The sequence below is a fragment of the Centruroides vittatus genome, unplaced genomic scaffold, assembly GCF_030686945.1.
Source record: "Centruroides vittatus isolate TY-2023 unplaced genomic scaffold, ASM3068694v2 contig_1050, whole genome shotgun sequence".
Taxonomy (NCBI): Eukaryota; Metazoa; Arthropoda; class Arachnida; order Scorpiones; family Buthidae; genus Centruroides; species Centruroides vittatus.
In genome coordinates this window covers 95,294-114,957 of record NW_027120679.1, presented here as the reverse complement: position 1 = coordinate 114,957, position 19,664 = coordinate 95,294, and the positions used below count along the sequence as shown (strand labels likewise).

Sequence of the window (19,664 nt, the reverse complement as noted above, 5' to 3'; positions counted from 1 at the left end):
ATTATTATAAAAATAGAAAAATAATCAGTGTTGATAGCTTGCATAGGACGGCCGGATGGCCGAGCGGTAAAGGTGGCAGACTACCGCTCTGGGGGACCCGGGATCGAATCCGAACGGGTCGAATAATCCCCAGGAATTTTTCGGGGGGTGGTCCGTTCGGATATGTCGGGCCCCGTCCCTCACCACCCGGTCGCCCCATTGTGGGTCTGGCCGAACCCATAATGGGCCTACTAAAAGAGGCCCTCTTAGTGCCCACAGGGCGGAAAGAGTTAAAAAAAAAAAAAAAAAAAAAAGATAGCTTGCATAGACTTATTCTTTAAATCTATCGAATTTTTAAACCGTAGAAAATTACATTAATTTTAATTTAATTTAATATTTTTTAACATCATAATTTAATTAATTAATTAATTAATTAGTGAATTTTTTCGTTTTTATTAAAAAAATCCTAATTTTTGAAATATCGTTAGAGGGCACTAAGAATAAAGCGTGGTTTATTCCCATTGTAAATTGCCGTGTGTCGTTGGTGTAGTGATATATAATGTATCATATTCCCATTATAGCATAATCTTATTTAAAAGTATACAAAAAATCATAAATTTTGATATTAATAAGATTATTGAACAATTTATTATAACATTTGTTAAAGATTTATAACCTAATAATAATCAATGAGTAAATTACCTAAAAATGTAATGTCTTTGTCAAGGGTATGTATATATATATAATCATTTTTGATAAATAACGGTAAATAACTTATTTTAATATTATGCATAAACTGATTCAAATGGTAAATTTAACATAAATATTTAAACTTCTTAAATTACAAAGTTTACTGTATTTAAAAATTCAATTATAAAGTGCAAAATTCATAAAAGTATAGATATAAATCAATCATTTATTATGAAAAACAAAAAGAAATCTAACTCAGATGATTTGCTCAAGTAGAGTGAAAAAGAAGATTAATTAAAGGGATTGTTCAGAGAAAACAGAGGGAAGTCAATCAATAAAATGTCATAAAAAAAATGAATGAAAAAAAAGTCGTCTGATTTGAACTGGTGGTAATGGTTACAGTAATAGAAAGAATGAAAAAGACTGATATGACTGATAAAGTTTTGCAGATAAATGCTTGAGATGATATTAAATGATATAAGTTTAGCATTGTCCTATTAAATTCTTAGAGCTCTGTAATGGATAACTAATGTATAAAATATATTTTTTCCTGTTATAATTTATTTTTTAGTAAAATCTCCCTCTGATTAATTTTTATATTTCTTTACCTATTATTTATAATTAAAGCTAAAATACAAATTGCATTTTTGTTCCTTCAAAATTTTAATATATAAAATTTTGGTAATGTAGTTTATGTTTGTAAAATAAAAAGAAATGTTTTTTGGTAATACAGTAGAGCATCGATTATCCGACTTAATTGGGGACTGGGGTTGGTCGGATATCCGAAAAGTATGAAAAAATACATTATTAGTATAGTGTATTAGGCATGGTTTAAATACTAGCCTCCCTTTCATGGCAAGCCAGTGCTGCCAGCTAAAACATGCAAAAATTTAACAAAAATAATATTAAAGTAGCCAAGACATAACCAAATATTGTAGCACCACATCACTAGTGGACATTTGAATTTGCCGACTAGAATGCGGTCGGATAATCGATGCTCTACTGTATTTAGGTCTATCAATTATTGAGTCTTTTTAAAATTGTCACATAAGTATTTACTATTATAATTTTTTTTATCAATGTAAAGTATTATGAAAGTAGTTTTAGTAAAAAGAGCTAAAGTAATAATGCATTATAATTTTGGGTTAATGTTACCTATGGTTCCAAGATGGCGGCTTGTCTCTGATTCCAGCAAATAGAAGGGAAACAGTGGGGACGCACATTCTAACCTAACCTATTCTAATAAATTACCATAATTATTACCAACAAAATTATTAGAATAGGTTAGGTTAGGTTAGAATGTGCGTCCCCACTGTTTCCTTGCTGGAATCAGATGAACCGCCATCTTGGAATCATAAGTAACATTAACCTAATTTTGTATAATAATGTAATTCATTAATTTGTATTATAAAAATAAATATAATTTAATATACATACTGACATAAACGACATCCACAATGAAAGGGGGTTAAGCCAAGTCAGACTAAGGGGGTGGGAGGGATTAAGATTGAGCTGCTTATTTCATTAAATTTTATACAGCTCATACATTTTATTATATTTATTTCAGAATTTCTTGTATGTTTCATTTCTGCTTATGGTATCTATCATTCATAAAGTGATAAAGGATTTAAGGTGGGGTCAAGTTTTGTTGGACATCTGAAAAGGGGAGGATTGTTACAGAAACTTGGACAAACTAGGACAAGATGGTGAGAAGAGTAAAAATTTCAAGAAAAATGGAGATGTAATTTATGGACAGTCTCTAATAACAAGTTTGATGTTATGTGATTACCTTCCAGTCTGCTTGTGCAAGAGAAATAGTGAGTGACTGTGTACACGAGCACAAAGAAAGAACACCAGTTTTTGAAGATAGTATCCTTCAAAAAAAGTATATAGAATAGTAACAGTATAGATTAGAAAGGAAAGTGACAATTTTAAAAGGACCCAATAATTGATAGACCATCTAAATATTACTAAAAACATTTCTTTTTGTTTTACAAACTTAAACTACAACATTACCAAAATTTTTTTATTCAATTGATTTATTTAATTTGGTATTTAATAAGTGTACATCTATAAAGATTTGTTATAATTGTTGTTAATGTCAGTTTTAAATAATAGATTTGTATACAACATACTTATGTAGGAATGTCATTTTTTTCAGTTCATTCTAAGACAACAAACTTTAAAGTTATATAAAGATTTTATGAAAGCATTGAAATTAGTAGAAGATAAAGAACAAAGAAAAGAACTTCATATGTGGATTAGAGAAGATTTTGAAAAGAATAAACATCATGCAGATGAGGTAAATTTAAATGAGAAAAATATACGTTTTAAATAAAGTAAAAGTGGCTTGAATTTTATTTGCTACATTTTAAACTCACAATGAGTATGAATCAATCAACTCTAAGTGGCCATTGTTATTGTGGAGCATTGGAAGCTGAACAGTATATGTTGGATTGTCAGAAATGCCGAAAATTATTTCATCTTGGTTGTTTAATATCTGGTCGACCAAGTAATATAATGGGAGATACATACTTTAATTTTACTTGTTCTCTTTGCTCTCCAACTGGCAATGAAGTTGTGGAAAGGAGTAGATTGCTTTGGATACATGCAATATTATTAACTTTATATAATCTTCAGTTAAAAGGTGGTGGAAAATGTGGGTTTTATCGATGGAGAGAGCATATTTGTAATTTTATTGATCGGAATTGGACTACATTTTTTGGAAATACAAGAACAAAAAAAAAGACTTCTACATGGCATGGAACAGTTGCTGGAACATTATCAGCAAATTGTCCACAACTGTTTAGATCTGGTTCATCTGTACTCAAGGAGAATGGCTGGTGGGCACTTGCTGATTCTTCTTTACCAACGCCTACTGAACTTGAAATATTGTTAGCAAATCAAAAAATTGGTCGTAAGAACAAATGTTCAGTTCAAGAGGTATCACCAAAAGTGGAAGGACTTCGTCATAGATCCACTAAAACTGCTATTCAGGCTGCAATGGAATTAAAAGAAAGGAGATCAGTTCTGCAAGAAGCTAAAGAGATCCGAAAAACAAAACAGTTATTTTCATGTCAAGATAATGATATTCCATCTTTGAATGTAAATGAAACTGAAGAAAGAAAAATGGATGATTGCAAAATTGAGACATTGGATAGTTATAGTGGTGCAATTTCTAAAAATGATTCAAATTTTAATTTAGACTTCAATATTATGCAAGATGAAAGTATTTCTGATTTGAATAATGAAATACATATATCTGGCAAAAATATTATTGAGAAAAGTACTGAGCAAAAATTAATTTTTAATAAGGAAAGAACTATAGAAGAAGCTATACAAGAAAATTTATTTAAAGATAATGATATTCCCTCAACAAAAGAAGAAACTGTGGAAGGAAATGTTTTAACTGATTTTTCTTACTTATTACAAACAGATGAAAATGATGATTTTGATATAGATCCAACGTCTATATCTTCTCCATTGTTACATCATCCTGAATTACCAGCTGTTGAAGATTTATTATCTACATTTTCTTGTTCAGATGAAAAAACAATTTCATTAACTGAAGGAGTTGACATTAAGGAAGAACCTGAATCAGATGAAGATAAACAACTAGATGAACCTGATGATCAAATATTTGAAAGTGATGAAGAGGTTGTTACCAATAATCATCCATGTGCATCAACTGTTCCAGAAGTTGGTCGAAAAAGAAAAGCAGTTTTTAAAGAAGAACCAACAAATGTTTCAAAACCATCTAAAACAAAATGTGAATTGATGACTATTTATGATGAGCAGCTTCTTTTAAAAAAGTTAGATGCAATGTATGATACTATTCAAAAATGTCCAACTGCAAGGAGACTTAGGCGTAAATTAATTATTCGTAAATTGAAAAGAGAGAAAAATTTACCTATATTTAATTTAGACACAGAAGTTCAATTGCACTGTGGTCTTATTCAACAAGAAAATGTTGAAAAACCAGTATTTAAATGCCTACCATCTGTGCAAAGTAAACCTGGAAGTCATATTTTAGATCGTTATCAAACTGGTCATTACATTGTATGTGGAACTTCTCATCATCATCCAAATTTTGTAACTAGATTGATGGGTTTTGAAGAAGATCAAGAATGCATCATTAGTCCATACACAGCAAGAATTCTGAAACCTTATATATTTCGAGATTATGAAACAACTCCATTGAAATTAAAATTAATGAATGAAATTATAGCACATTATCATAGATATGATAAGGATTGGAAACCATTACAGCAACATCCAATTGATTATTGTTATGTAAGACCTCAACATATTGCTGTTGTGAATTCCCTTTGTAGGGAATACTTTTGGCCAGGTATTGATCTTTCAGAATGTTTACAGTATCCAGATTTTAGTTGTGTTGCTTTATATCGAAAAGTAGTGATTGGATTTGCATTTATGGTTCCAGACGTAAAATATAATGAAGCTTACATCTCATTTATTTTTACTCATCCTGAGTGGCGAAATGCTGGTATAGCAACATTTATGCTATACCATCTTATTCAAACTTGTATGGGTAAAGATGTCACTTTACATGTATCTGCAACAAATCCAGCATTATTTTTATATCAGAAATTTGGTTTTAAAGTGGAAGAATTTATTTTGGATTTTTATGAAAAATATTTTCCTCCTAATACTAAAGAATGTCGACATGCCATGTTTCTTCGACTGAGTCGATAGCAATTATCATTAGTTAATAATAATTTTTTAAATATTTATTTTTTCAATCTCATAATTTGTAAAAGTAAAGCATATTTTTGAGTGAAATATTTGAAATAAAATTGCATCATCATTAATATTAAATCATAAATTATTGTTTTGATAATGGGATAGTCAAGTTTAACTTCATTCATTTGACTTTCAGGTGGTTATTAGGATGTTGTTGTCTCAGGGACGACTTCAGCTCAGAGAATTGCAGACCACAATTCATTTGGTTAAATAATTTTTTTGTACAGTTTTGTGTAGTTTTGTTATAGTTATTGTATAGTACAAATTACAATAAATATTCAATTATTATTTTTATATTTTTAAGCTAAAATATTAATATTAGAAGAAATTATTTTTATTAAATTTTTACTTTAATATTTTATTTTTGTTAAAAACTAATTTAATAAAACAGTACTTTAAATAAATTGGTAATAATACTGTTTTTTATTTACATATTTATAATGCATATTAAAAAAATTTAGTGATTATTACCCAATTTTAATTGGCTCTGTTCATGTTTTTAATAATTTTACAAATTATTCAAAAATATTTAAATAAAAAAATATCAAATAAAAATGTCATAATTTGGTCTAAATTATAATTCAAAATATTAATATGAAATTTATATATTTTCTATACACTTAATTGGTTTAATTAACTCTGTTCATCTGTTGCATTTACACTATTTTAGCTTTCTTTTCTTTATGCTTTAACATTATAGTCAACATCAAGCATATAGTCATATGCAACAATCAATATTTTGATTGTTTTGGATGTATTATTTTAAATTAAGCTAAATGTAGAGTGCTATTTCTTTACAAAATATTCATTATTAGTAATAATTTATAATTTTCACTTTTAATATTGCTAAAATGGTAGTTGAATTATTTTTAGTGAGAACTCAATTATGACAAAAATTAAGAAAACTATCTCTGTTGTAATATCTTGCCATAAACATATTTTTCTTTGTAACATATATAGGCCAACAGTATTTTTTGATTATTTTTATTTTGACTGTTAATGATTGGAATACATATTTATTGAAATAGAAACACTCAAATAACCTCTAAATGAAAAATATGACGTTCAAGTAAAATGCCAAGTAAAAGTAATTTTTCATCCTGTGTCAAAATATACAAGAGTTAAATTTATAAAAAATGTATTTAATACTGTATATTTATTAAATAGGTATATTTTTTGACAATATTTATTTTATAGAACTTTAATTCAATAATTCTTGTCTTTATCAGATGATAACATCCAACTGAAATTTGAAGAATTCAGTATTTTTTAACTAAACAAAATAAACATTTCTTAATTAAATTTTGATTACTTTAAAAACAGTATACTTAACTATACTAATGAAATAATTAACTACAATTTTATAAATGTTATGGAAGATAAAAGATATATTTCCAAAGATGATGAGACTTCATTGATACAATATACTTCTACTACAAATAAATACAAGGTTTTTTCTAAATAAAAAAAAACTGCCACAATTATACACTCAAACCTGTTTTTGTGCGGTCTTTTTTCTGCGATTTTTTATATGTGCAATGTGTTTTGTGCAATTATTTTTGTGCAGTATACCAATTTGATTGAAATTCATATACCGCACACAAAAAATCACACAAAACAAATCGCACAAAAACAGGTTTGAGTGTATAAGACAATAATTGTAACAGACATGAAGTATTCTTCATTGAATCTACATACAGCTAATCTGATCATAGGGAGAAGCACTACAGATTAAAAACATAGAGACTCTGAAATAGTTGTAGGACAGAAGGAGCTCTGTGTAAGCATGTGTATAACTTCAGTCAGAATTATGTTGATAAAATTTTATCGAGCTGATAGCTACTCAGGGATGTCTTTTTAAGAAATTGAAGATTACAATATGAACTCAGATTATAAATTATGAAATTCTTACAAATATATATATATATTATATAAAGTCATATCTTACAAAATAATATATGTCATATCTCAGACAAGACATGCACAGAAAATGGCATATTTTGCCTGAAACAATACATTATGGATGCTCTTAATACTTACAAATTACTTCATAATCAAGTAACAAAAATTATACATCTAATGTATAAGCACATTATTATATATTCAATACCATACTATAAATATAAACCATAACTAAAAAGCAGGTGATATGAGGAATTTCGGCTTTAATGCCATCATGATTTACATAACTACTATACTAAAAAAAATTATACAAATTGTTTTATTAAGCTATGTAGAGCTCAGATAAAAGAATCTATTACAATAAATCAGACATTATATTCATTGTCAAATAAAATAGAATTATATACATCATAACCATCCCAAACATTTATGTAAAAAATACTTATACTGATAAAATCAATATACCTAAGTTCTCCTTTCATAACTAGTTTGTGATATAGCTAGATGTCATAATATTTCTAGAAGTAATAGATCTTAATTACAACAATCCATAAAACCTTATTTTTAAGTAATGCCAAATGATTGCCAAAATATCAGGCTATTATAATGCTAATTTAATAATTAGATGTAAGTAATTTGACTAGAGGCATGCAGTTAGGCTGCCATTTTGTGATAATTTTAATAATTATAATTATTATTTCAGTTAGTCTTATTACATCCAAATATTTCAACAGATCATTTGGCATTAATTACTACATTTGCATCATAGAAAGATCAATTACAGAGGCAGCAATATTAAACTTGTATTGTATGTTTGAAACTTAAATCCAAATATATACACTAATGGCTCATAAACATTTATTTTTAGCAGCTGTTTTCACTTTGATTCAGCATAGAATTTGTTACTAGTATTAATTTTAAGTATTACATTCACATCATCACTTTAAAAATGCACTTAAAAGTACTAGTTGAAGGTAGCTACAAGATAGACATTAGTGAACAATTTATATATATTTTGTGTGTCCAAATACTTGCATATAAAATAAGAATTTAGTTGCAAACATTTAATATATTTTTTTCTATTTTAAGTTCTGTTGGGATGGAAGAGAGATTTAAAAATAGTAAAAATCCTTATTTTTAAAATCTCAGTTTTAATCCAATATATAACATAAACATTTAATTTTTTTTATTGTAATTATTTTATGAGTTGTAAAATAACAAGTTTAAGAAAGAATATTATAATTTCTAATGAAAGCATATAAGAGTTTTTGTCACTTGGTGCCATACACTATTGTCTCACTAAATTTAGGTATAAATTACGGATATAAGATCAGTTAATCTGCATTTATATGAATATAAACAATTTAAACATTTATATAATGACTATAATAAAAGTTTTATGCATTAGTTAAGAACATAAAATATAACATGAAATTCACAAATTATAAATTGGGTTATAATAATGATTAATCCAAAAATACTTTGTAAATTTAGGAAACTAAATAACATATTTTTCAATTCCCAATGTAAACAGTCACATTTTTTCTGAATGACAAGGAGTAAGCAGGCAAGAATATCATCCAATATATTTTATTACCATTCTTGATATATATGCATTTTGGGCTTTAGCCCCCCTCCTACACTGGTATATGTTTTACACAACATATTTAGTAAAATTGCCTAGGCTTTGTAACTGTTACGTCTGTTATCAGTTTATAGTAAAGGAAGTATGGTATAGTAAACAAGATCAATGTTATATAAAGCATGTACAGTACTGTAGAGCCAAAGCCTGAAATGAATATATGTTAAGAATGGGAATAAAATATATTGGATGTTATTCTTGCCTGCTTAGTCCTTGTCATTCAGAAGAAATGTGGTTGTTTACATCAGGAATTGAAAAATACATTATTTAGTTTTCTAAATTTATGAAGTATTTCTGAATTAATAATAAAAAATATATGTATTAATTATTTTATATTAATCTAGTGAATTTTTAAAAATTATAATATTGACATAAGTGTGATATGATATTAAAATAGAAATCTGCCAACAGATAGATAGCAATGACAGTAAAGGTGCCAGCCTTCTTGCTCTGGGGACTTGGTTTTTAGTTTGGATTAGCAATTTTTCATAAGTAATCTGTCCTGGCTATATCAGGCCCATCTCTCATCACACACTGCCCCATCTCTCAACACAATTGTGAGTTGGCCAAGGCCAAGATTGGTATGATTAAAGGTCTTCCTTAGTACTTAGAGAGCAGAGCTGAAAAATAATAATAATCTAATTACTGGTATATTTTTACTAATTTTTTCTCAAAAGATTTTCTCTTAAAAATTGAAGACAAAGTATAAAAAAGAATTTTAAATTAAAAATATACTATAAATAAATGCATTATAATTTGAATTTGATAGATCTGAATTCCACTAATTAAACTTTCTATACTCCAAATTGTCTTTACATACCTTGTGACAAGTTAAAATCTCATATGTTAATTTTAATGAAATTTTTAAATGAGATGATCGTTTTCAAATATTTTACAAATTGCAGTATAAAATGTATATTCACTATAGTATAACTTAATAAAAGATTAATTTTTATGTTCTATTGGAAATTAATCAAAATGGTACTTTTAATGTATTTATATGCTATACTATTTATTATCCTTCTCATAATTTGTTAATATGAATATTGATATATTTCATATCCATTTATTTATTAAATTAGACAGATTTAATTGCATTATAAGTTTTTTATTTTAAGCTTTTAAAATTTATATTTATTGTATGTATGAACCAATTTTTCTTTTATTATTATTACTACTATAATGTAATTCTACAGTTTTTATCTAGTAAAATACTTTAATTTGTTAACATATTAATTGATTTGTAAATTAACATAAAATTATTTTAATACGTTCTCATAAGAGAGAATATTTATATTCTCATAAAAAAATTACTATAAATATATATATTTTATAACAGTTATATTAAAAAAATGATTTTCTGTGAAGCTAATGAAAAATTTAATTTCTCAAAGTTTTGGAATATAAAAATTAAAATTTGACAGTTTTTGAATACCTAGGCTTATTTTTTTTTTAAATTGCTTTTTAATATGTAGTAATAATAAATTAATTCAAATTTTATCCAATTAATTTAATTTTTTCCAATTGAAATTATTATATAATTTCAAAAGTTGAAGGAAAAATTTAAAAATTTTTACAAATTCTGATTTCCATTTATTATTACTGCAGAATATAATATATGACATAACTATGATTCTAATATGATATAAATATGATCCTAAAGATAAATTGTATGCAATAATTTTTGATATGAAATGTGTAATCAGTCAGTCTATATATATAAAACAATGGTTCTTACTGCTTATAAGTAATGAGTTATCAAAAATTTAATTAAAATGCTACACAATAAACAACTATTCTTTGTTTCATTGTGTTATATGAAGGGTTCAGGTATAAAAGATGATAATTGCAATTTCCATTAGTGTGTAGCTCACATAATGTGAGCTAAGAGCTAAGCAGCAATGTATTTCAATTTGAATATTATATGTGTGTTTTAACTATGACATGCACTTTATTCTGATTAAAGTAAACAAAGCAGGAAACTTTATAAGACATTTTTCCATTTTCTCTAAACTTTCATTATGGTGCTTATCATCTTTTACATGCAAGTTTTTCATATACAGGTACTAAACAGATTTAAATAAAATAATTATATGGATAATAACTATTATTCTCAAATAAATGCTATTTTTATAAATAATTAAATATAAGTAAGGGTGTACTATAGATTACTCCCTATGGAATTTCAGTACTTTGATTATATATTTGAACTCAGGGGACCGAGACGAGTTCAACGGTACCCTATTTTTGGACCGGAGACGAAAAATAAAAAAGTTATCACACTTTTTAAGTTACCATACTTTTTTAATGCTCTCATGCAGACGGCACCATAGTTGCTAGTATTGCCATCTTGCGGTAAAGTCTGCAAACCGTGACGTCGAACTACGGTCATCTCCCGGAGCGTTAAACACGCGATACGAGAGCGGAGAGAGCGACGCGACTTCCGATTCTCGCGCGATCGCCATTTCGGTTAATGTTACTTATGGCAGCGAACATGGCGGCCCGACTGACCTCTCGTATGGGCGCCACCACACGCCACCATGTGCTAAACTAGTGATCGATTCACGGTAGTTCTTGAACAAAGTAAAAAAAGGGGAGAAACGTCTACTAGAGGCAATTTTAACGGCAAGCCACGCGACTCCCGATCGCGATAGCGAGGCCGACTTAGCGACTCCCTATCATCGCGCGATCGCCGGAAAAAGTATGATAACTTTTTTATTTTTCGTCTCCGGTCCAAAAGTAAAGTACCGTTGAACTCGTCTCGGTCCCCTGAGTTCAGATATATACCCAAACACACGAAATTCCATAGGGAGTAATCTATAGTATACCCATAAGTAAAATTTATAATAATATAAATATTCAATAAAGTTTTTTCATAAAATATTAAAATTTTTAATTTGATTACTTATGCTTATTACAAGTACTTTGAAATAATTTAGGAAAAATCTGATAATTGCTTAAAAAAAGAATTAAAAATTCTGCATGTTAATTATACAATAAATGAATTAGTAATACTAAATTAGCAGAATTAGTAATGATCGATATAGACGAAGAAATCAGCAAGATACAAGGAATTAAATTTTACAAACGCTACGTAGACGACATTTTAATAATATATGATGACCAAGAAATTATGATTAATAACATAAAAACCATCATAAACAACATAAACGAAGAAATACAGTTTACTGCCGAAGAAAAGAACAAAACCAATAAGAGTATAAATTACTTAGACGTTACAATTAAAAGGAACGATTACAGCCTTGAATTTAAACCTTATAAAAAACCATGCTCCATAGTTGTAACAATCAGATACGACTCTAATATCCCTTCGTATATAAAACAAAACATCTTCAAAATGGAGTATACAAAAATTATCACTAGAACCAGCAACCCGACAGACATACATACCCATACAAATGAATTAAAAAAGAAATTCGTCCTCAACGGTTACCCCAACAGTTTGATTAATCACTGGGAAAATAAGATAAACAGCAATATGATTAACAATAAAGTAAAGAAGCTAAATACGGATACAAAATATATCAGCTTTCCATATATAAAGGAACTATACGAAGACATCAACAGAGATCTACAAAAAATGAGCATAAAGCTGGCTCCGAAATACGAAAAATTACAAAATAGATTGAGACCCACAAAACCCAACAGAAAACCAGAGAAAAAAGAAGAAACAAGAAACGTAGTGTACAAGATACCGTGCACCTGCAACACGACTAATTTCTACATAGGAGAGACGAAGCGAAAACTAGGCATAAGATTAAAAGAACACATTGCAGACCTCAAATACCACAGACTAAACTCCGTTTTCCACGATCACTGTTTACTTAACGACTGCAACATAGACGAAAATAACGTTCAAATCCTATACAAGGAAAAAGATATGTATAACAGAAAATTTAAAGAAAGTGTTTCCATCCTAACCGCCAATAATTGCATTAATAAAAATCTAAGCATAAAAATAAGCGAAAACTGGTTTAAAATACTGTAAAATACACTGTACGTATTAATATAAGTTGTGATTATCGCAAAAAACTACATCGCTGCTAACCATTTATAATAACTTTGAAAATATGCAAATTTGTACCACGCCGCAGAGCAGAAAACGAGGCCGAAACAGCCATACGACATTAACGAGAAAGAATTTTTATGTTCCCGTGAAAAATCACTTATTATACTTCGTAATACGAATACAACTATAGTTTACACCTTCTAGATATTGTAATAACTGGATATCGCAAAATAAGCAAAAAATTATGTACAGTATAACAGGTAATCAATTAATTTACTTCCTGTCAGTGTTTTTAAAGAATTTTCCATTTTTGGAATATTTTAAAAATATTTTATTATTTATCGCTTATACTCTTATGCATTGTTTTATACCAGATATAAATATCGTGTGTAAAAGAGATTACCCAGTTTATAAAAAATGAGATACATGTGTCGTCTGGGTTTAAACCTTGTATACATAGCATAAATATGTTAATGGTAAGAACCATACCTTGCGTTATTTTGTTTTTGTTTTTATTTTTGTTTGGTAAAATACCTTGTATAATATTTTAATTGTTGTATTATTTAGTTGACTGATGAGGGGCTCTACGCCCGAAACGTGCAAATGCCACGTATCAACTAAATAACGATGGAAATAAAGCCAAGTGTTTAAATAAATACTCAACTTTGAGTTCATAGTCCAACAATTAACAAAACACGGTTTCAAAGAAGAAATATACAATAAATTTAAAATATATAAAAGAAAAATAATAACTAATCAATCAAGAGCAGATTCAAATCTTTTCTTCAAAATGAAATTATTTTTTATTGATATTAAAGTGCAGTCAGCATTGAAATTGAAAATTTCCTTACGATAGAAACTTATATAAGATATGATATGATAAATTGACTCTGATCAATAGGAGAGTTGAATTCATCATGACTTATGTCAACATTTGAGATTTATGCTTTACAACAATTTTACAGAATCAATATAATAAAATTTGTTGATGTTATATTTTATTAAGTTATGTAATTTTGTAAAATGCCTATATATAAACATATTAAAGTTTTCTAATAAATAGATATTTTGTGAACAACTTATTTAGGAAAAATTTTTATTTTAAAAGTTTTAAATATCCATGTAACAAATATGTTATAATTTATTTAAAATATAATTTTTAACTTAAATATCTTTAAAATCTAGATGGCCGAGGTGATAAAATGAATCAGGCTGCTATAGGAGACCTGGGATTGAATCTGGGCAAGCAGTCCCAGGAATTTGTTTTGGGTAGTCTGTCCCAGATATGTTGGCCATCCTTCACAATCCTGCTGTCTCCATTGTTAACCTGGCTAAACTCACAATGGTTATGGATTAAAAATTTGCTTAGTGCCTAGAGGTGGAAAGAGTCAAAAATAAAATAAATTTACTTAAATATCTCAACTATCAAATATAATAAATGCTGCAAGAGTAATCTATTATTACATTAAGCAATTGTAAGTATATACAGTGGACCCCCGATATAATGCGCATGTCCGGCGGGAAACAACATCCGCGTTATACCGAGCGGCGCGATGTAACACGATTCACCTCTTTACTTTAGCAATAATGTCAAGCTTTTCTTTCACACTGTAAGCTTTTCTTTTACTCATCATGCATACAATAGTTAAACACTATTCAAAATACATTCAGGAACTCAATACATACACAATTACTCAATACTCAGTAACAATAAAATGCGCTACTCACTAACGCCGCATGGATCTGTATAAACATGTTTATCGCGTTGTGAACATCGCCCGCGCTATAACCGAGTGCGCGATATAGTGAGCAGCGCTATAACGAAGGTCCACTGAATTAACATTGTTATAATTTAATAATAATAATGTGTAGTTTTTGCAAATTTCACAAAAAAATTTGTTGACAAACTTAAAAATTATAACTTAACAAGTGGCTTGCATTAACCCCAAACTACATTGTTTCAACTTGGAATTGATCAGGAAATCAGATGACTTGCGAAATCTCAAAAGTACCATACATAATAAATTATTAGAATTTATTTTAAATTAAAATACAGTAGAGAACCGAAAATCGGAATCAATTGGGGACTGGGGTTGTTCAGATTAGTGATTTGTTCCGGACCGATTATGTACGAATAAATATATTAACCTGTCCGATGTTCAAATTTTTCTCCGTTGCGTGTCGCTTCGTGTTGAATTTTCGTCGATTTTAAGCCTAACGAAAATTTTTATAATAATAATCGAGGCTATCGTATCGTTAAAAATCATTTCTGCATTTTGTACAAACAAATATATTGAATAATATAAAAACATGACAATTATACATTAGAAGTAAATTTAGTATCAAAAATGTTCGATTCAGCACGACACAGTTCGACTGAAAATCGTTCCGATTACCGGGGTTCCGATTAACGAGTCTCTACTATATATATTTTAAGAGAGATTATTATACTGTTTTATTTTACAAAATAGTTTTTTCTGTTAAAATATAGAAACATGCTTTTTTTCATATTTTTGTAATTGAAAAACATGCTTCAAATTTATTTTACTACTTAAATCATAATACAAGTATTCAAAAATATTCACTATATAAAATGATTAGTCATTCCCATAATAGATTTAATCTTTTTAATGACATTTTTTATACATGTGACAGTATGATTTTAGATGAAAGCAGTTATAACTTTTTATAAATTTCTGTATTATATAAATGTAAGAATAGAACTTTCTTTTTATAATAAATGCAAAAGAGTAATTGTGACATCTTGACGTCTTGAATGCATTTCTATTGTGATTCTGTTTGAAAAAATATTGTGAGATTTTGTGTTATAAGCTTTGAAATAACATAATCTTATACTACAAATTTTGATAGTAAGTAATATTAGGATGCGATTTTAATTATTACATATATACTTTTATATTTATGCATCATATAAAAACAAAAATTAACTTCTATCTCAAAATAAAATCCAGCAACGAGTTGCGTAACTTTCCCGGCAAAAACTTAAAATTGTTTGTGGCGCCATCTGTAATGAGATTTTAAAATAATTTTTATACTAATTATTGTAAAATGGCAAAAAGCTTAATTTTGAGGATAGAGATGAATTTTGCAAAAAATTGTAAATGCTAATAATTAAAATTTTAAGTCCAATCTCACAAGTGATATGACAGGTATGAGCCCTCTATTTTCCCACCAAAATTTAATAGCATCAATGCCTCTAACACACACCTCCCTGCAAAATTTCAGAAATTTTCGATAAAAGGTACAGTAGTTATTAGGCTTCAAAATACTCGTAGGTGAACGAAATCGTGTCACCGCACGCCAGATGTGGCAAACTCATTTAAACAACGGGCCATTAATGCGACTAGTAAGATTCACGCGGGCCACATCACATTTACAAATTTTCTTAAAATTATATTTTGAAGTAAGAATGCAGGAATAGGGCAATTAAAACACATTATGTAGTTAAATACAGTAGAGAGTCGTTTATCCGAACGCTTTCCAGTCGGACTGTCGTGCTGAATCGAACGTTTTTGATACTAGATTTACTTCTAAAGTATAATTTTTGTTTTTATATTTTTCAATATATTTATTTTGTTTGTACAAAATAAAGAAATAATTTTTAACGATACAATAGCCTCGATTATTAAAAAAATTTTCGTTAGGCTTAAAATCGACGAAAATTCAACACGAAGCGACACGCAACGGAGAAAAATTTGAACATCAGACAGGTTAATATATTTTTTCGCACATAATCGGTTATCCGAACAACCCCAGTCCCCAATTGATTCGGATAAACGACTCTACTGTAAATTCAACTCAACAATATACAATTGCTATAGTATTGCTTTTATTTAAACATTTATTTTACTTAATGTACATATTTATAAAACTAAAATTAATTGTTTTCACTGGAAACTTGACAGCGCTATCTTCCTCTTCCTATTTTCCAATATCTGGATTCAAAGACTGAGAACAAACAGATGTTTATCAGTTAATCTTGATCTCTAAGCCGTTTTATTTATTTTCAGAACATCGTGGCCGTGGGCCACGAAAAATCACATCGGGGGTCGCCAGTTTGACACTCCTGACAACGGCCGGATGGCCGAGCGGTCAAGGTGGCAGCCTACCGCTCTGGGGGACCCGGGATCGAATCCGAACGGGTCGAATAATCCCCAGGAATTTTTCGGGGGGTGGTCCGTTCGGATACGTCGGGCCCCGTCCCTCACCACCCGGTCGCCCCATTGTGGGCCTGGCCGAACCCATAATGGGCCTTCTAAAAGAGGCCCTCTTAGTGCCCACAGGGCGGAAAGAGTTAAAAAAAGACACTCCTGACATACGCGCATACATCCATACGTAAAGAAAAAACCCAACTTTTTTTTTTGCATATTTCGATTTTTCAAGGTCTCGAGTTCAAAAATGACAATGATTCTTACAGTTAATCTTGGAATGGCCATTTTTGATCGATTGCTATACTTTCCCTCTGTTATATTTATTTAACTACCGGAAAGTAAAATTAAGAAAACTATATTAAATTTGAAGTGAAGGGTTTTTTTTTTTTTTAAACTCTTTCCGCCCTGTGGGCACTAAGAGGGCCTCTTTTAGTAGGCCCATTATGGGTTCGGCTAGGCCCACAATGGGGCGACCGGGTGGTGAAGTGATGCTTATAGATTACCTGCATTTTTTTATTATATTTACAGGTATCTTTAAGTTGAATTCTATTAAAATTTTTTCGCAATAGATATAAATTTTCATTATAAATTTTATTTTATCTATTTATGTTAGTTATTAAAATAATTCTCGTAATTTCAATTTATCCCATAAAATAATCGAAAAATTAAGTTGACTACTGAAATTTACGAAACATTTCTTCGAATTTTATGATCCAATTTCTTCAGAAATATATTTAGGATATTTGTGCGAGTTTTCATTTGTACCCGCTGCAAATATTTTCAGCTTAAACTATAATTGCATCGTATTGTAAAAAAATGAAGTTTATTTTATTCTACGATTAAAAAGCTTTAGGAAAATAATACGTTTAATTATAATTTTAAAGTTATACTAAAAATTGCTATTGCTTCCTTGTTTAAAATTAAATAGAAAGTTCTTTGGAGTTTTTTTTTAAATGCATCATTGGTTATATCAGTATCAAATTTGTCCATTACCGAACGATTCGAACTGTAGCGGGATCGACAATTCTGAAGGCAAATGAATCTATTGACATAGCTATATAAACTATTTACATTTGAAAAATTTGGTATAATTATTATTAAAAATAGTTAATTAGACATTTTTCATTTGAATCATTTAGGTAAAATTATATACAGTATTGATAGCAATTAAAAGAGCATGTATTTCTGCATTTCATGTTTAAAAACGGACATATTATTATTATGATTTTTACTAAAAATAGAGAGAGAATATAAATTTATAATGGTATAATGTTAATAAATTTAAATTGAAATATATTATTTAAAATTTATTTTGTATACTAGTACTTTCTATATATTAACAGGACTTATTATACTGGAAATTATGGATGCAGATATTTAGTTTTGCAGATCAAAAATAATGTTCTTTATTTAGTTCACCTGAAATTTAATTTATCCTTTAAATATTTTTCTAAATTATAATATACGTAATTTTTAACATCTATTAAAGGTCTATACTTAATAGGATTTTTATGTTTTTACCCTTATGTTAAATTTTGGTGTTCTCTTGTCTTCTCTTTTTATGTAGTTGATGTCTTCTTCTGTTACATGCTGTTGTATTTTTAAATTTTTTAATTCCTTTTCTAACGATTTTATTAGACCATTTACTGGATCTTTGTTGAGCTGTTTATAACTTCCTTCTTGGATTAATTCCTTAATGACTTTATTTTTCTTTTCTTTTTCCATAATTATTATTTGTTTGGTTTTATCCCCTTGAATTATTTCTAAATTACTTTGTGTTAAAAACAATTTAACATTATTTAAATTTCTCTTAAAATTTTTAATCTTATTTTTCGTTTTTTTATTTAATTTCTTATTTTTAATTATATTTTGTATACCTGTTCTTATTTGCTATCTCTTTTCTTCTAAAAACTTCCATAATAAATGTTCTGTAAAGACTGCCATATCTTCAGTTTTCAATGTTTCCGGTCCATTATAGTCTAATCCTTGATTTAATTTTCTTCTGACAGGTTCTGGTATCTTTACGTCTGTCATGTTTAATATTAATTTCCTTTCATATTCTTCTTTTTCTTTTAAGGTTGGATATCCTATTTTTTAAACCAATTTGTTATATTTATTTAAGAAAAACTTACCGGAAGAGTCCTTCTGTTCTTGTTTCTGTGTGTCTGTTCTGCTGCCAGAATTTTCACTTCTTGTTTCTTCGTTATTTCTTTTGTTTTTTCTTCGTAATTTCTTTAATTTGTATTAGATTTTATTATTAATTAATTTATTTTTTCTACATCATGTCGTAAATTTTTGCTGATACTCAACGTTGGTAATTTTATGGCTTCTATTTTACATTTCTGTAAATACCATATTTCTGTTTTTAAATTTGTTATTTCTTCAGCTGTATTCCCCATTCTCTGCGTTCTCCATAGTTTCCAGTATAATAAGTCCTGTTAATATATAGAAAGTACTAGTATACAAAATAAATTTTAAATAGAGT

At 28.3% G+C, this 19,664-nt stretch overlaps 2 protein-coding genes across 3 annotated transcripts; both read left to right on the top strand.

Moving 5' to 3' along the window:
- The first annotated feature begins 547 nt into the window (after positions 1–547).
- Atac2 (Ada2a-containing complex component 2) lies at positions 548–5,727 on the top strand. 2 transcript variants are annotated; one of them, XM_067265394.1, is made up of 3 exons: positions 548–707; positions 2,831–5,020; positions 5,570–5,727. In XM_067265394.1, exons 2-3 carry the CDS (start codon positions 3,052–3,054, stop codon positions 5,578–5,580), a joined length of 1,980 nt encoding a protein of 659 aa, XP_067121495.1. In that variant the 5' UTR covers positions 548–707; positions 2,831–3,051; the 3' UTR covers positions 5,581–5,727. The 2 variants fall into 2 exon arrangements, with proteins under 2 accessions (XP_067121495.1, XP_067121489.1); XM_067265388.1 differs by having other exon boundaries at positions 2,831–5,727.
- A 6,284-nt stretch (positions 5,728–12,011) lies between these two features.
- On the top strand, positions 12,012–12,986 carry LOC136971188 (uncharacterized). Its single transcript, XM_067265665.1, has one exon. The coding sequence runs from the start codon at positions 12,012–12,014 to the stop codon at positions 12,984–12,986; it is 975 nt and encodes a 324-aa protein (XP_067121766.1).
- The last annotated feature ends 6,678 nt before the right edge of the window (positions 12,987–19,664 follow it).